The sequence below is a fragment of the Chiloscyllium plagiosum genome, chromosome 1, assembly GCF_004010195.1.
Source record: "Chiloscyllium plagiosum isolate BGI_BamShark_2017 chromosome 1, ASM401019v2, whole genome shotgun sequence".
NCBI classification, from domain to species: Eukaryota; Metazoa; Chordata; class Chondrichthyes; order Orectolobiformes; family Hemiscylliidae; genus Chiloscyllium; species Chiloscyllium plagiosum.
This window is the reverse complement of record NC_057710.1, coordinates 41,068,174-41,086,965: the sequence shown is the minus strand read 5'-3', so window position 1 is coordinate 41,086,965 and position 18,792 is coordinate 41,068,174. Positions and strand designations below refer to the sequence as shown.

Here is an 18,792-nt window from a genome sequence, read left to right as displayed (position 1 = left end):
GAATAAGAGAGAGAGAGAGAGAAAGAAGGAAAGAGAGAAACTAAAAGAGAGCAAAGAATTGTGTGCTTGTTGTGGGACGTGTGTGGTGTGCGCGCGGGGTGTTTGTGGTGTGTGTGTGTGTGGTGTGCGCGCGGGGTGTGTGTATCGTGTGCGTGCGGGATATGTGTGCATGGTGTGCGTGCAGGGTGTGCATGGCGTTAGTGGGGGGAGAGAAGAGCAGTTGGGAAGGGGCAGTAAAGAGAATATCAGAGATGTGGGGACTCATAAGTAAAGGTCAGAGCTATCTTCAGCATACCTTAGCCACCTGTAAGCTACAGAAGGAGACTTCAATGAAGTGAAACTAGGACAGAGTGAGCAACTGAAAATTTGGGCCAAAGTGAGAAAGAGTTCCATTAATTAAATTTTATTCCAAGAAATATATGTCTTCAGAGCTAGGACTGAATGATAGAGGAAATAAGTGGTGAAATGAGAGACCTACCTTTACTGAAGCTAACGGTGGCATGACACCACAACTGGGAAGGAAAACAACTAATTACGAAGTAGGTTTGATCAGTATTTTGAACCTTTAAAGTGCAAAATGGATATTAATTTGTGTTCCAGAGTCTTTTTTCCCTCTTTTAATGTGAAATACAGAATTAAGATTTCATAGTAAATTCATACTTGTTTTAAAAGTTACAAATAGTTTTAGATTTGGGTTTCAGAAGATGGGCAATAGCTGAACCCACTGAGTACATTCACGAGGCAGAGGACTATGACAATAGTACATAGAGGGAAGTGGTCACACAGCAGATTAGAAGTATATGGACAAACAGGGAGTAAGTGACTATCGCATCATCTCACACCACCAGGAAAGTAGTGCAAGGGTCTCCTGATTCTATTGTGCTTGCTAATTGGTGTTCCATTCTGTAAACTCATGAGGATGACAATTCCTCAGGGGGAACAGCCACAGTCCGTATCGTCATGACCAGGGAAAGAAGGATGCAGAGTGGAAGAGCACAAGCTATGGGGGATTCCAGTCAGGTGATCAGACAGCTGTTTCTGTGACAGTAAATATAATTAGAAAACGTGCAGAGATACGATTGGAGAAAATATACCAGCATGGATTAATAATTGGCTAATGGGCTGAAAACAGTAGGAACAAGAGGGTCATTCTCTATTAGCAGGTTGTGACTAGTTAAGTACCTCAAGGAACAGTACTTGGGCTCGAGCTGTTAATAATTTATGTCAATTAGTTGGAGATGGGGATCAAATGAAATGCTTACAAAATCATCCCAGAATTTGAAAGTAAGATGTGAAGTGGTTTCAGGTGGTTTTGGACAAGCATAGTCAATGGCAAAAACACAGCAGCTAGAAAATAAGGTGGAAATAAGGGAGGTTATCATTTTGGTAGGATAAACAGACTATCAGAGTATTTTGCAACAAGGAAGAGTGTTGCAAATGTCAATGTACAAAGTGAGTTAGTTGTTCTTGGAAAACTGACACCGAAGGCTAACATTCAGGTGCAGCAAACTATTAGGACAATAATGGAATGTTCGCCTTTATCACAAGTACAGGATTCTGAAGTCTTGCTTCAGTTGTATGGGAGCATGATGAGACCATACTGAAATACCGTAGCTGTTTTGTATTCCTTATACCATTGCCATGGAGGGCATGCAAAGGTTCTCTAGGCTTGTTCCCAAGGCGGCAGGACGGTTCTATGAAGAGAGAATCTGGGCCGGTATTCTTTAGCATTTTTAAGAATATGGGGTGATCAAATTCAAACTTACAAAATTGTAAAAAGGGATAGACAGGAAAGATGTGGGTAAGATGTCTTCTCTGTTTAGAAAGTCTTGGCCCAGGGGACACAATGTAAAAAATAATGGGTATGCCAACTTAGGACTAAAATGTCGAGAAACCATTTTACTCAGAAGGTTGAGAACCTTTGGAATTCTCCAGCCCTGACTTGAGTGCATTGAGTATTTTTAAGGTGTAGATTAATAGACTTCGGATAATCAATGGCATTAAGAGTTATCGGAACGGTGATCTGATTTGATATGTCATCAAATGTACTGAAATACAGTGACAAATGTTGTTTTGTGTGCTCTACAGGCAGATTGTATCATACAAAGTACATCAGGGTAACAGAACAGAGTCTGAATACAGTGTTACAGCCATAGGGAAGGTGCAGAGAGAAAGATCAACATTTATATTTGAGAAGTCCATTCAAAAGTCTATAAAAGTGGGGCAGAATCTGCTCCTTGAATTTGTTTGTATGTGGATTCAAACTTTTATATTTTCTGCCCGAGAGAAGAGGGTGGGATATAGTACAAGAGGGCGAATAAATGCTGTTAAAGATTTCAATCAGCCATAATCATCCTGAATGGCAGGGCATGCTCAATGGGCTGAAGGACCAACTCCTATTCCTATGCTCTATATCCCATCCCAAATCAACCTTCTCATTCCCAATGTCAGGTCCTTCAATCAGGCACTTGAGTGCCTGAGAACATGGCTTCATGGCTGGCCTGCAAGGGGCAGGGAGACTGGTGCAGGGGCTGTGAAATTCGTCAGCTGTGATTGGTTGCTGGTGGGTTCAGAGACAATTTACATGAAGTGGTTCATTAAAGAGTTTGATGGAGATCCTCCTGCAAGGTGGGGGAGACCCTGCAAAATAAGTTAGAACAATTTTCCCAATGCCAGGAATCTGATGTGGGTTCTCCTGCCTGGTTCCCCATGGACCTACAGCCCACCCTGCCATCCTGATTCAACTGATTTCCACCCATCGTGTCCCACTTCATGGAATCTGGTTTTCTTCCGTGCCTTCACTTTTCATTTCTTGCAATTAGAATTTTTTAAATCTCAAACTGCATATTACGTAATTACTATTTGTCAACTTACCTCTTGTTATCTCTTACTCATTTCAATCATGGCGGATTCCTGTACAATTAGTCCTGGTTGTTCACTTGGCTCTCTCAATGTAATACTTTAATAGGGCCGACAGATGATACGATGGCAATGTTGGAATTTGATATGAGGTTAAACAAGGTAATCAAATAAATACCACTAGCAGCTTAATGTGTTCACCAGACTTCACGCTCATCCTTTACTTAAATTTACCATGTTTTTACCCAGTCAGCAACTCACCGGTAAGTGGTTAAGAGGTACATCAACTTGCCCCAGGAAATCATCTCTTGTCTGTGAAAACAAAATCATAACATTTTCCTAAGTATTATTATAGAACTCTAAAACGTCATTAAAAACCATAAAGTTAACTCAAGAGAATTTATTTTTATTCAAAAATTCAAAGAGCAAAAAATTTGGAGGAGCAACAGAAAACTGGAGAGGAGATAAACTTATAGTTATGTCACAGTGAACATCACCTCCACACAGTGATATAAAGAGACCAGTAAATATACACTTGAGAACGTGGTGCTGGAAAAGCACAGCCGGTCAGGCAGCATCCGAGGAGCAGGAGAATTGAGGTTTCGGGCATAAGCTCTCCATCATTCCTGATGAAAAGCTTATGCCAAAACGTCGATTCTCCTGCTCCTCAGATGCTGCCTGACCAGCTGTGCTTTTCCAGCACCACACTCTCAACTCTGATCTCCAGCATCTGTAGTCCTCACTTTGTCCCAGTAAATATGATTTGGAGATGCCGGTGTTGGACTGGGGTGTAACAGTTAAAAGTCACACAACACCAGGTTATAGTCCAAACAGGTTTAATTGGAAGCACTAGCTTTCGGAGCGTTGCTCCTTCATCAGGTGATTGTGGAGGATACAATTGTAAGGCACAGAATTTATAGCAAAAGTTCACAGTGTGATGTAACTGAAATTATACATTGAAAAATACCTTGATTGTTTGTTCAGTCTCTCATCTGTTAGAATGACCATGTTAGTTTCACTTCTTTCATATGTAAATCACTAAACATTCTCAGGCTAACTGGGTTGGATTAAGGGAGTCGTTAAGGTCAATGAATGACTAATCCAGAACCGGAAAATAATATTCTGGGGACATGGCATCAAAACTGGCATTACTATGACTGAATCTCCCAGCATTAACATTCTGGAGGTTACCACTGACCAGAAACTGGGTTGGATGAGGGGAGTCGTTAATGTCAATGGATGACTAATCCAGAACATTATTTAATGTTCTGGGGGTGTCAGCCCGAATAATGTATTGAAGATGGTAGGGGGGCGGGGGGGGGGGGGGTGCTAACGTGTGCTGCTGTCTGTGCCATTGCATTTCCCTTGCCATAGCAAGGAACCGTAATGATTTCCTCAGGAGACAGACACGTGCTGCAACTGACAGGGTACCCTTCGTTGTCCAGTACTTCCCAGGAGCTGAAAAACTACGCCATGCTCTTCGCGGCTTACAACACATGATCAATGAGGATGAGCACCCCCACACTTCCACTGCTCATCTTTAAACAACCGCCAAATCTCAAACAGATCATTATTCCATAGCAAACTGCCTGGCTTTCAGGACAACTCCATGCAGCGCCTATCATGATAGGGTTGTAAGACGTGTCAGAGTGTGGACATGGATACCACCATTATGCGTGGGGACACCACCTACCATGTACGTGGCAGGTACTCATGCGACTCAGCCAGCATTGTCTATCTTATACGCTGCAGGCAAGGATGCCCTGAGGCATGGTATATTGGTGAAACCAAGCAAAGGCTTCGGCAACAGATGCATGGGCACCGCACAACAAATCAATAGACAGGAATCTTCCCTCCCAGTTGGGGAACACTTCAGCAGTCCAGGACATTCGACCTTGGACCTTGGGTGTCCATCCTCCAAGGCAGACTTTGGGACAGGCAGCAGCGAAAAGTGGCCGAGCAGAGGCTGATAGCTAAGTTCGGTACCCATAGGGAGGGCCTCAACCGGGACCATGGGTTCATGTCACATTACAGGTGACCACCAGACAGACACCCACACACACTCAGACCCCCTTACATTCTCTCACACACACACATATACACTCTCGCTCACAGGCACTCAACCTCCCACCCCGCGCACGCATACACACAAGCCCCCCACATACACATTGTGGGGTGAATTTGTACTTTGTTCAAAAACTGCACAAGCCTATGTCAGACTTTGTTAATTCATTTTTTTAGTTTAGAGTCAGTCTAAACATTATGGCACACAAGGGGCTAATACCTTCAATACATTATCTGGGCTGACACCAATTGTTAAGGTTAACCTGAGAATGTAACTTTTTAAACTAGTTTTGTGATTTACATATGAAAGACGTGAAACTAACATGGTTATTCTAACAGATGAGATGCTTAATAAATAATCAAGGTATTTTTCCATGTATAGTTTCAGTTATATCACACTGTAAACTTTTGCTATAAATCTGTGTCTTACAATTGTGTCCTCCACAACCACTTGATGAAGGAGCAGTGCTCTGAAAGCTAGTGCTTCCAATTAAACCTGTTGGACTATAACCTGGTGTTGTGTGATTTTTTAACTTTGTATATCCCAGTAAGTATGCATTGTAATGAACTCAATTCCCAATGGCTGGCATTATGCTGGATTGAAGCTTGTTTTCCAGTTCTACATTTCTATCATGGTACTTATAAAACTCCAAATGAAAGACCAAGTATTGGAAGGACAGATTAGATTTTTATTTTCACTTCCTCATGGTTAGGTATGACAGTTCACACGTGATATGAACAATGGTGATTTTCAATGGCTCAAGCTTATTCTATTCTTATAACTTTGCTTATAGCGCTTGGGATGCTTTAAGGTTTGAAAATCCAAATAATGTCGAATTAAACTACATTTAATCACAAATGCTTCTCTGGTGTTTCAGACGACTGCACTTCAGTGTGCTACACTATGAAGCTCTCGGCACAGACATTATGAATTTAGGCCAGTTCAGCAGCAATTAGACCCTGGCCCAAAAGGGGAACAGTCAAATCTGTTTTGTAAGTTTTTTATAAGCAAGCTTGTAGAGTTAGGAACTGCTGGTCCTCAAAGTTGAGAATCAAATACTTACGGTGGTAAAGGTAAATCTGAATCTAAAATAACAGATGATATATCGATTCTGGATGAAGACAGCTTGCTGGATCTGAAATCTATGTTCATCAGTCCGCAGGATTGGGTTAGAATGGGACAATATCTGCTTACAGATTATATTAACCAAAGGACTCCAGTTTCAATGATTTATAATCTGAACCGTAAAACATTAATTACAGGTAGTTCTCCAATAACACCATAGTTGCGTTCCAGCGAAAACTTGCTTAATTGAAAATTGCTTAAAAAATGTAAGAGGCCTATGGGAAAAGTGGGGTTGGGGCAGATGAGCCAAAAAAAAACTCACAAATCGCACAAAAATTACCAAAGCTGAACACAAAGCACAGCCTGAATGAAGGTATAAATCATATTTATCAATGAAACAAAAATAAACTAAACACAGTTCATTCGAAAAATATTATTAATGCAGGGACAGAGGTTCATGATATGTCAGGTAGACTCCCTGATTTCTTTAAGTGAGCTATATCATATATTCTCTCCTTACACTCAGAACACTTTATAATATCGAGCTTTATAATATCTAGCTTTTCTTCCAGTGTTATAGCCTGTCTTTTGTGTTCACCACCTGCAATTTCATCACCAGGATGCTTCTTACTAAGGTTCTTGTCACTCCATTTTTACAAAGAAAAAGGATAATCTAGGACAAGTTACAGAGTCAGAGAGAGGTACAGCAGGAAACAGACACTTCAGTCCATGCCAACCAGACATCCTGACCTTTCAAAGGAAGCAGCTCAATGTATCTCTCTCAGAAAGCTGCTCTCTGTACAGTACCGCTCACAGAATGCTGTTCTGTTGGCACCTGACATCAGCACATGCGTGAAGACGTTTGCACTTGCGCAGAATGAAACGCATGAAACAATCACTGCTGAAATTGTGCTACTGCAAACAGAGGTAAGCATTCTCAAAAATACCATCCTTAATTCCACAGTGATGCTATAAGGAAACTGTGCTGCTGGGTTGCATATTATCAGAGAACTACCTGTATCTGAGATACAAAAATAAATGTTTGAACATAGAACAATACAGCACAGAACAGGTCCTTCAGCCCTCTATGTTGCGCCGACCTGTGAACTATTCTCAGCTCGTCCCCCTACACTATTCCATCATCACTTATCCAAGGATTGTTTAAATCTCCCTAATGTGGCTGAGTTGACTACATTAGCAGGTAGGGCATTCCGCGCCCTTACCACTCTCTGCGTAAAGAACCTGCCTCTGATGTCTGTCTTAAATCTATCACCCCTCAATTTGTAGTTATGCCCCCTCGTACAAGCTGACGTCATCATCCTCGGAAAAAGACTTTCACTGTCTACTCTATCTAATCTTCTCTCAAAGAGAGAGGAAGGTAGTTGAGGACCTGGAAACAATCATTATTACAGAAGAGGTATTGTTGATAAGCTAATGGAGCTAAGGATAGACAAGTGTCCTGGCCCTGATGGAATGCATCCCAGGGTACTAAAAGAGATGGTGGGAGAAATAGCAAGTGCGCTTATGGTAATTTTACAAAATTTCCTCGACTCTAGGGCAGTTCCAGCAGATTAGAAAACAGCAAATGTGACACGACTGTCTAAAAAGGGAGATAGACAAAAGATGGGGAATTATACACCGGTCAACTTAACTTCTGTCGTAGGGAAAATGCTTGAGTCTATTATCAACGAAGAAATAGCAAGGCATCGAGATAGAAAATGTTGCATGACAATCTAACTCTCAAAAGAGGATAATAGCAGTTGAACAAAACAAAACAAAACAAAACAAAACGATAAATGCACTTGAACAAGACTATTTTCTATCTCCAGCCAAATAGATCGAATAGAAAAGGTCATTCTTCAAGCAGGTGTTCATCGCATGCCATGACCTCAATGAATAGCACAGCAGCTTTAGTAGACCGAATGGCCTCCTCCTGCTCCAAGTTCTCAAGAACAAAAATGAACATGCTGCATCGCAATCTAATTCATTCCCACTTTCTCTTATTCCCAGATTTCTTCTTATTAAGCTGAAAAGACTATACTTTAACCATTTAAGATTATAAGCCAGACTTTAGATGGATATTGTTTTATGAATACTGTCTACACTGATCACAATGGATCCATTATTTTCATGGAGCCAGAACCATTGCTCAAGGTTCTATCCGAGTATAGCTTATATTGAGTTCTTTTTAATTATACTGTTTTAGTTATGCAACTTCTACTGAATTTATTGATAGTTCATTTGACCAATATACAGCACAAACTGCCTAAAAACTTTTTACCAGTTTCAACTTTTCCTATTTCCACAACATTCATAGAGTGCATTTTCATTTTTTTTGTTCCTTTCTGCAGCACTTCACATTTTCTCAGGTTGGCAGCCGAAGACAAGTGGTGCTCCGCAAGGGTGAGAGTTTTGAGACTATGACTTTCTAGTTGTAGTCTAGAAATTAGATGATCTGGATGAAGGAAGTAAGGACATTCTGTCTAAGTTTGCAGACGACACAAAGATACTGAGAAGGACAGGTAGTAATGAGGAGGCAGGGAAGCTAGCAGAAGGATTTGAACAGTTTAGGAAATGGTACAATGTGGAGAGGTGTGAGGTTATGCACTTTTGTAAGTGGAAGCATGGACTATTTTCGAAATGGAGAAAAATTCAGAAGTCTAAAGTGCAAAGAGACTTGGGAGTTCTAGTCCAGGATTCTCTCAAGGTAAACTTGCAGATTCTCTACAATGTGGAAACAGGCCCTTCGACCCAACAAGTCCACACCAACCCTCCAAAGAGCAACCCACCCAGACCTATTCCCCCCTGACTAATGCACTTAACACGATGAGCAATTTAGTATGGCCAATTCACCTGACCTGCACATTTTTGGACTGTGGGAGGAAATTGGAGCATCCAGAGGAAACCCACGCAGACACAGGGAGAATGTGCAAACTCCACACAGACAGTTGCATGAGGCAGGAATTGAACTCGGGTCCCTGGCGCTGTGAGGCAGCAGTGCTAACCACTGAGCCACCATAAATCAGTAGTTAGGAGGGCAAATACAATGTTGGCATTTAGTTTGAGAAGACTTGAATATAAAAGCAGGGATGTACTTCTGAGGCTCTATAAGGCTCTGGTCAGGCCGCATTTGGAGTATTGAGTGCAGTTTTGGGGCTCTTATCTCAGGAAGGATGTACTGGCCCTGGACAGGTTCAGAGGAGGTTCACAAGAATGGTTCCAGGAATGAAAAGGTTAAAATATGAAGAACATTTGAGGATTCTGGGTCTATACTGGATAGAGTTTAGAAGGATGAGGGGAGATCTGATTGAAACCTACAAAATACTAAATGGCCTGGACAGAGTGGATGTTAGGAAGATTAGTAGGAGAGACTAGGGCTCAAGGACACAACCTTAGAAAAGGAAAGACCTTTTAGAACGGAGATAAAAAGAAACTTCTTCAGTCAGAGAGTGGTGAATCCATGGAATTCACTGCCATAGAGAAGCCACATCATTGAGTACAGTTAAGATGGAGATAGATAGGTTCTTGATTGCTAAGGGGATCAAGAGTTACAGGGAGAAAGCGGGAGAATGGGGTTGAGAAACTTCTCAGCCATGATTGAATAGCGGAGCAGACTCTATGAGCTGCGTGGCTTAATTTCTGCTCCTGTGCCTTATGGTCTTCCGGCCTGATAACTTCTCTTCACTAAACCTTATCTTCCAATTACACTGCCAACACATTTTGTCCAACTTATTCTGTAATTTTTTTAAGCATTGCTTCTCTTTGCTACTACCTGCAAACTTTATGAAACTGTAAAGTAGATCTCTAAACCAAGGTTAATTGTAAAAGCCAGAAACAGTACTAATTCCACAAACAAATTATGTTCTTTCCTCCTAGCCAAATCAAAATAACTGAATAGAAAGCCAATGATTGTCCGTCCATATTCAGCATTTATTCCATTGTTCACATGTCAGAGTGGGCCAGTTATGATTTACTACCATTATATTTGCCTAAAATTTCACTATTTATTATGGCATCTCACACTAAGAAACCTAAAGCCTGTGGACAGAAACAGCATGAGATTATCTACGAAAACTGCAGCCAAGTTTGCAATCCAATTTACAGATTACAGCAATAACAGCTGTAGCAGGTTATTTCAATATCATTATACCTAATCCTTTTAGATGCTAAATGCAAAAATCAGTTGAATGAAACAAAACAGTGATGATAAATGCAATCAAACAGGATTTTATTTTCTGTCCCTAACCAAGGTATCTATTGCATGTCATTATGCCATGATCTCATTGAATGTCAGAGCAGCTTCAGTGGCCTCCTCCTGCTCAAATGTCTCATGATGTTATATTGTAAAAGTATTATTTAAAGACTAGTAGATAATCGGTGAAAGGAAACTCAAACGTTAGCTCATGACTCCACTCAATTGGGAACACCAAGTCCAAACTGACAAAAAGATGATATTTCAGAATTTTGAGATTGTTCACAAAGTAGTATCAAAATGCTTGCAAAAGCATTATTCAAGTATCTTCTAACATATCGCTCATCACAATTTACATAGCTACTGAGTAAAATTGTGTTAGATGTCAGCCAGGGTTATAGTTTAACAGTTAACCAGAAGTTAAATCAGACTTAAATCCTACAACTTGGCTTGGATAATGGTGAAGCTCAAGTCAGTTGAAAGTCAGTTTGCAAATGTCTTCACCCATTGCAAGTTTCAACTTGGCGGGCAATTCCCATGCAGTCAGCTGCATTAGAACTGCCGTGTGCTCCCAACTGTGCAATAAACATTGTCTTTTTTTTATGTACTCATTAAAACTGTGGACAGAAATGAGAAGGAATTGTTTTATACATTAGGGATATACAAGGATGGCTACACGTTTTGAAAGCAATGACTTTGTTAGCTATTGTAAACCTTGTCTGCATAGGTGCAAATGCCAGCAAAGTGCAGATGAACAGGAGATGAAGGGTTGTTTACAAGTAATGATCATTGATAACTGGTCCCAGGTACAAAGCAATGACAAAGATTCTATGCCTGGCAATAACTGTGATTGGATGCCAATTAAATGAACAACTTGGGCTGTGATTAAGCCAAGACAGAAACCAGATCTTCAGCAGCCAAAGACTCACTCTTCCAGTCCTTTGCATTAAGCCATTTTACACCAAAAGAAACCAACTTACCTTTCCTTCAGAAGTTAACATGAGCTGTATTTGTGAATTTGTTAAGTCAGAGATCTTTCATGCATGAATGAGCCATGCCATGCCACCTACAAACCAGTGGAGGCATTTGGAAAGAGAAAGGTCAAGTAGAAACCACTGGATCAGAAAGAAACAACCTCACAGATTTTGTCAACAAAGGCTATATAGTTGTTTTTCCAGTTTTCCCTGCCCACATATAATTTTGTTCCTGTTAATGTCTATCTGTGTATGAGTGTATTAATAAAGTGGTTTAAGAGTTTTCATTTTTAGAGGTAATTAATTTGGCTTAATTGTTTACCTGTTGAGAGAAAAAAAAACTGCAGCTGCTGGAATCCAAAGTAGACAAGCAGGAGGTGGACAGGGTGGACACTTCAGGTATAACCCTTCTTTAGGACTTGAAAGGGTTATACCCAAAACATCGACTTCTCCACGTCCTGATGCTGCCCACCTAACTGTATTCTTCCAGCTTCCTGCCTGTCTACTCCAATGGTTTACCTGTAGCTAGAATCTAATGACCTGTAATAAATCCTGATTGCTGCAAAGTACAGAAACCCAGCCCATGTTTAACCTGGGTCAGATAATCAGGTAGTTGTGTCTATTTGTTCTAAAACAAATAGAGTTAGTAATGGCTCTAGGAATAACAGGGCTTAATTTCCAAAGTGCCAAATCAGAGAGTTGGAACATGATGTCCAACTCTCGTCAATGCTGCTAGTTGATCTGGGCCATCATAAATCATGTTGGTTGAGTCAGCCCACCGTAGGAGGCAATTCCATTTCTCTGATCCCAGCAATAATGTTTTTTTTTTGCATTAAACCCAAGCTGTAAGTCAATCTCTAGAAGTTTTTTGAGTCTAAAAACTCTGCTGGAATACATTGATTTTTTTTTGTTTTTATTTTATTCTTTTATCAGTTTTGGTTTAGAGCTGTGAAGTGGAAAGTGAGAGCTAAAGATAAATTTTGGATAAATGAAAATGAGGCCAGGCCTGGAAAATAGGCTGGTTTCTGATTTAGAGGTTCAGTAGATGCTTCACCACCCAGGAAGAGCATTATATTTAAACAGAGAATAGAATTTGGATATTAAGGAGGTCAGTACCTGGAAATTGGTTCCAACAAGTCTGAAAAAGACCTCAGGCTCAAACAGGGGGCAAGGGTCAAATACAAATTGGATATTACTGAGATGGTCAGTCATTCAGGGGGTGCTTGGAGTTTGAATTGGGTTTTGGTTATATATTTGCTATGGAAAAGTAATCTGGCTATTGATGCTACAACATGTAAATTTGAAAGGTCCTTCACCTGACCTCCCACAAGCAGCTCTTGAAAATTCAGAGAATAGATAACAATGTCATAATTATCACTGCCTTTATCTAAGTGACCATAAAAAGGTGACCCTGATCGATATTTTTAAAAAATCAACAAGAAACAATCCATGCTGGTCAATACATTGTGAAAACCTCTTAAATAATCTGGGCAGTTTTGTTACTTTCTTTTATTTATCACTTAATCTGTCTGCCTTTCATATGAGTGGAACTAGAAACAAAGCCTTTTAAGTTTATGATATAGACTAATTATATTTTAATTTGTTATTTAATTTTGTGCTGCCAAAGTTATTGCATTGTTAATAAATTGCGATGTTTCTTGTTTAAGATACAAATCGATTATTCACAAAATTTGGAATTAATTGTAGGAGGCATTGGGGTAAATTTTGAGGACGTTTGAAGGTTTTAATTTTATTCTGTTGTGAAAACAGAAGTGGAAAGGCTGATTTGGCTCAGCTGTTTCCGTATCATAACAACTCGCACACCAACTCTCTGGCAACTCAGTGCTAGCCAAATAGCATGCCGATAATAGAAAGTGGCAATTCTATCTCATTAGAAAAAATGTTAAACACATCCAAAATCATGATCATTTCCTGGCATTTCAAATTTTCAAGAGCTTCACTAAAATTCAGAAGCTAACTTTTAGTTGCAGTAGAAATAGTACTTTACTTTTCTGCAACATCCAAGCCAAATCATCTAAAAACAAACTTAAAACTTAATAATGTGGTGGCATAGTACATGATACATCTTAGGTTGTACTTCTATAACTCAACAGTTGCATTCCTCCGCGACGTTGTGCTGTAGAAAATCATTTTATTAAAAACTGGTATAGAAAGTCACACTGTAGAAGCTTGCTATATCCGTTCAGTACAAAGTTCACGTTATCCAAACTGCGGTAATAGCCATTGACAAAACGTGCGTTATACCAGAACAACTTGTACACAAAATCACATGCTGCCAGAACACTTTTTCCAGCCATCATCTTCATGATGCCTCATAAATTTACTAAATGTTTTTGAAGTTTTAACAGAGGGTAGATGAAGGGGAAATTGTGAATGTAATATATTTGGATATCCAAAAGATATTTGAAAAGGTACAACACATACCTTAAGGCCACGTTAGGCTAATAGCAATGGTGTTATACATCGTATAGGAGCAAGGGTAGAGAACTGGCTAAATAATAGGCGACTGAGAGTTAGGATAAGGGAGGAGACTTTTCATGATGGTGAGGTGTAACTAGTGCAGTGTCACAGGGATCAATTCTGGGGTCACAGTTATTTATAAAATATATTAGGGACTTGGTTGAGGCAAGCGAATATACTAAAGCCAAGTTTACAAGCAACACAAAAATAGATTGGAAGGCAATTAGTGAGGATGATACAAGGAGACTGCAGAGAGTTATAGATAGGTTAAGCGAGGGGCAAAAACTTGGCAGATGGAATATAATGTGCGAAAAGGTAAGGTTTTGTCAAGAAGAATAGAGGGCCTGAATATTATTTAAATTAAGAAACATTGCAGAAGGCTACGAAGAGACATTTGGGAGACCTTGTGATGGAACAACAAAAAGCTAGCAGCCAAGTAATATAGAAGACCATGATAAATACACCCTTCCTCTCTGCCAGATCCTATGTTACCCTAGTCAGTAAGGTGATTTCAGTGTGACGTAATTAAGGCATTGATGAATTCATATTGTATTCATGCTTGAATACACAAGATAAGTCTTTCATTTTGTTCTGTTAGGAACTATATAAAATATTCCAAACTACTACCGGTGCACAATCCTTTATCCAAAATGCTTGGGGCCAGCTGGTTTTCGGAAATCAAATTTTTTCGAATTTCAGAGTAAGTGGCAGTTTGATGGTGAAATTTTAAATCTTTCCTAAGAACAGACTCACTGAGAGTAAAATGGGTCCTGAAACAAAATTGAGGCCTGCCAGTGCTGGGCCACGCCCCCACATGTCGCACCTAAGTGACATGCATCGAATGGGAGTCGACTTGGGTTAACTGTTTGCACACCGAACAACCTTGTTAATAAGAATAAAAACTTCACAAAAAACCTCCAGACTTTAAAGCTTTTGGATTTCAGACAAAGGGTTGTCGATCTATAAAAATGGAGTCCATTTTTAGACAGTCAGACTTAATCAATCAGTCATCCATGAAATGATGCATACACTAATCTCCTTGTCTTTCTGACATGCCCTATATTTCCTGGTACATCTTGCACCCTGGTCCTGACCACTGCTAGGAGGTCTGTACATAACTCCAATTATGATGTTTTTGCCTTTGTGGTTCCTCAACTCCACCCACAGACTCCACATCATCTGACCTTATGTTATTCAGTACCATAGATTTAAATTTCATTCTTAACAAACAAGGCAACCCCACCCCCTCTGCCCACCTCCCTGTCTTTTCAATAAGTTGTAAATCCTTGGATGTTTAACTGCCAGTCCTGTAACCATGTCTCTGTTATGCCTTCCACATAATAAATCATTATTCCTAGTCTGCCTTGAACTTTAACCATGCACACATGCTAACCTGCTGCTTATCTTTCTACTAAACCCATACTCCGGCATTTTCCCTTTCCATCCCCCCCTCAACTCAACTTTAATGTCCTAGTGACCACCCTATTTATCCTTTTCGCTAGAACACTGGTTCCAGATCGGTTCAGGTGGAGACTGTCCCATCAGTACGAATTCCGTATGAAATAGAATCCCTCTTTCCCACACCAATCTCTGAGCCACGTGTTTACTTCCCTAATTTTTCTTATCCCTATGCCAATTAGCACATGGCTCAGGCAGTAATCCAGAGATTATGACCTGCCCTTCAATTTCCTTCCTAGTGCTTGATACTCCACAAACAGGTCTTCCTTCCTAATCTTGTCTATGTTGTTAGAGCCAACGTGGACCACAACAACTGGATCCTCCCCCTCCCACTCCAATATCCTGCGCCTTGGCACTGAGCAGGCAACACACCATTCGGGACTCCTGATCCAGTTCAGAGATATTATCTGTCCCCCTAATTATAGAATCCCGCATAACAACTACTTGTCTTTTTGCTCCCCACTCTGGAATAGCCTTCTGCACCATGGTGTCATAGTCAGCTGGCTCATCCTGTCCACAGCCATTTCCCTCATCCGTACAGAAGTGGAGGACTTCAATATGCAGATGGACTGGGTGAATAATGTTGCCGGTGGATCCAAACAAAGGGAATTCATGGAATGCTTACAGGATGGCTTTTTCGAGCAGCTTGTGATGGAGCCCACAAGGGAGCAGGCTATTCTGGACTAAGTACTATGTAATGAGCCAGACTTTATAAAAGGTCTTAAAATAAGGGAACACTTAGGAGGCAGCGATCATAATATGGTAGAGTTCAATCTGCAGTTTGACAGAGAGAAGACAAAATCGGATGTAGTGGTGTTACAGTTAAATAAAGGTAATTACAGGGGCTTGAAAGAGGAACTAACAAAAATTGACTGGAAGCAGAGCCGAGTGGGGAAGACAGTAAAGCAACAATGGCAGGAGTTTCTAGGTGTAATTGAGGACAGAGGCTCATCCAAAGAAAAGAAAGATTATCGGGGGGGTGGTGTGGAATTAGACAGCCATGGCTGACAAAGGAAGTCAGAAAATATATCATAGAAAAAAAGAGAGCTGAGAAAGTGGCAAAGAGCACTGGGAAATCAGAAGATTGGGAAGACTACAAAAAGAGACAGGATAACAAAGAGAGAAACAAGGAAAAAGATCAAATATGAAGTTAAGCTAGCCAGTAATATTAGAAATAATAGTAAAAGCTTCTTTTAATAAATAAGAAACAAGCGAGAGAAAAAGATAGACATTAGGCCACTCCAAATTGATGCAGGAAGGCTAGCACTGGGAGATAAGGAAAGAGCAGAAGAACAATTAAAAGGAGTTGGGGGTTGAGGTGTGGGGGGGGGGGGGCGGGGGGAGTTGAGTATGGTAGCCATTACAAAAGAGAAAGTGCTAGAAAAGCTAAAAAGATCGAAATAATGATAAATCCCCTGGCCCTGGTGGGCTACAGCCTCGAGTTCTGAGGGAGGTGGCTAAAGAAATAGCGGAGGCATTGGTTGTGATCTCTCTAAAGCTACTAGAGTCAAGCAAAGTCCCAGATGATTGGAAAAATCGCTTGTTCAAGAAAGGATCAAGACCAAAATGGAAAATTACAGGATGGCTTGCCTAACCTTGGTTGCTGGCAAAATTCTAGAACCCATCGATAAGGATGAGATTTCTAAATTCTTGGAAGTGCGGGGTCAGATTAGAACAAGTCAGCATGGATTTAGTAAGAGGAGGTCGGGCCTGCCAAACCTGTTAGAATTCTTTGAAGAGGTAACAAAGTAGGTTAGAGCAGGGAAACCCAGTGGATGTTATCTATCTAGACTTACGAAAGGCTTTTGATAAGGTGCCTCACGGGAGTCAGCCGAGTAAGGTGAGGGCTCATGCTGTTCGAGGTGAGCTACTGGCATGGATTGAGGATTGACTGTCTGACAGAAGGCAGAGGTGGGATAAAAGGTTCTTTTTCAGAATGGTAGCAGGTGACAAGTGGGGTCCGCAGGGTTCAGTGTTGGGGCCGCAGCTGTTCACTTTATCTACTAATGATCTGCATGAAGGGACTGGGGGCATTCTGGTGAAGTTTGCCGATGACATGAAGTTAGGTGGACAGGCAGGTAGTACTGAGGAAGTGGGGAGGCTGCAGAAAGACTTAGACAGTTTTAGGAGAGTGGACCAGAAAATGGCTGATGAAATTCAACTTGAGCAAATGCAAGGTCTTGCACTTTGGGAAAAAAAAGAATACAGGCATGGACTATTTTCTAAATGGTGAGAAAATTCATAAAGCCAAAGTACAAAAGGGATCTCGGAGTGCTAGTCTAGGACTTTCTAAAGATTAACTTGCAGGTTGAGTCCATGATTAAGAAAACGAATGTAATGTTGTCATTTATCTCAAGTGGGTTGGAATATAAAAGCAGCAACGTGCTTCTGAGACTTTATAAAGCTCTAGTTAGGCCACATTTAGAATACGGTGTCCAATTTTGGGTCCCACACCTCTGGAAGGACATACTGGCAGTGGAGCATGACCGGCAGAGATTCACACAGATGATCTCTGGAATGGTAGGCCTAACATACGTTGAACGGCTGAGGATCTGGGATTGTATTCATTAGAGTTTAGAAGGTTGGGGGGGGGAGGAGATCTAATAGAAACTTACAAGATAATGCATGGCTTAGAAAGGGTGAACACTGGGAAGCTGTTTCCATTAGGCAGGGAGACCAGGACCTGTGGGCACAGCCTTAGAATTAGAGGGGGTCAATTTAGAATGGAAATGAGGAGACATTTCTTCAGCCAGAGAGTTGAGAGCCTGTGGAACTCATTGTCACAGAGCGCAGTGGAGGCCAGGACGTAAAATGTCTTCAAGGCAGAGATTAATAAATTCCTGATCTTGCAAGGAATTAAGGGCTACGGGGAGAGTGTGGGTAAGTGGAGTTGAAATGCCCATCACCCACGATTAAATGGCAGAGTGGACGCGATGGGCTGAATGGCCTTCTTCAGCCAGAGAGTTGTGAGCCTGTGGAACTCATTGTCACAGAGCGCAGTGGAGGCCAGGACGTTAAATGTCTTCAAGGCAGAGATTAATAAATTCCTGATCTTGCAAGGAATTAAGGGCTATGGGGAGAGTGTGGGTAAGTGGAGTTGAAATGCCCATCACCCACGATTAAATGGCAGAGTGGACGCGATGGGCTGAATGGCCTTACTTCCACTCCTATGTCTTATGGTCTATCTTGGAGTTCAAGTGCACAATTCTCTGAAAGTGGAGTCACAGGCAAACAAGGCAGTAAAAGGTAGCTTTTGGCACACTAGCCTTGATCAGTCAGGGCACTGAGTATAGAAGTTGTCAAGTTATGTTGCAGTTGTACAGGATGTTGGTGAGGCTGCACTTCGAGTATCGTGTACACTTTTGGTCACCTTGCTATCGGAAGGATGTTATTAAACTGGAAAGAGTCCAAAAGAAATTTACAAAGGTCAAGTGTAATAGACTGAGGGAGGACCTGACAGACCCTTTATTTTTAGGGGTGGGGGCACAGGAAATTAGCAACATTGAAAAGAAAAATATTCCAAATCTGTTATATTTTTCTTTTCAATGTTGCTAATTTCCTGTGCCCCCACCCCTAAAAATAAAGGGGAATTAAAATTGATGTACTGAAGTTGAAATATTTGTTGTTCAAACCGTCCGGATATGTTATTATAAAATTCTGGAGTAGGTGAGTCTTGAACCCAGGTCTCTGTTTCAGAG

At 40.9% G+C, this 18,792-nt stretch overlaps 1 protein-coding gene across 21 annotated transcripts in view; it reads right to left on the bottom strand.

Annotated features, from left to right (window-relative positions):
* nedd4l (NEDD4 like E3 ubiquitin protein ligase) overlaps window positions 1–18,792 on the bottom strand; it is a 485,500-nt gene that overhangs the window by 129,237 nt on the left and 337,471 nt on the right. For all 21 annotated transcript variants that reach the window (XM_043677840.1, XM_043678365.1, XM_043677695.1 and 18 more), the window contains one exon: window positions 3,121–3,171. In XM_043677840.1, the coding sequence (XP_043533775.1) occupies window positions 3,121–3,171 (51 nt within the window). The remainder of the gene's footprint in view (window positions 1–3,120; window positions 3,172–18,792) is intronic.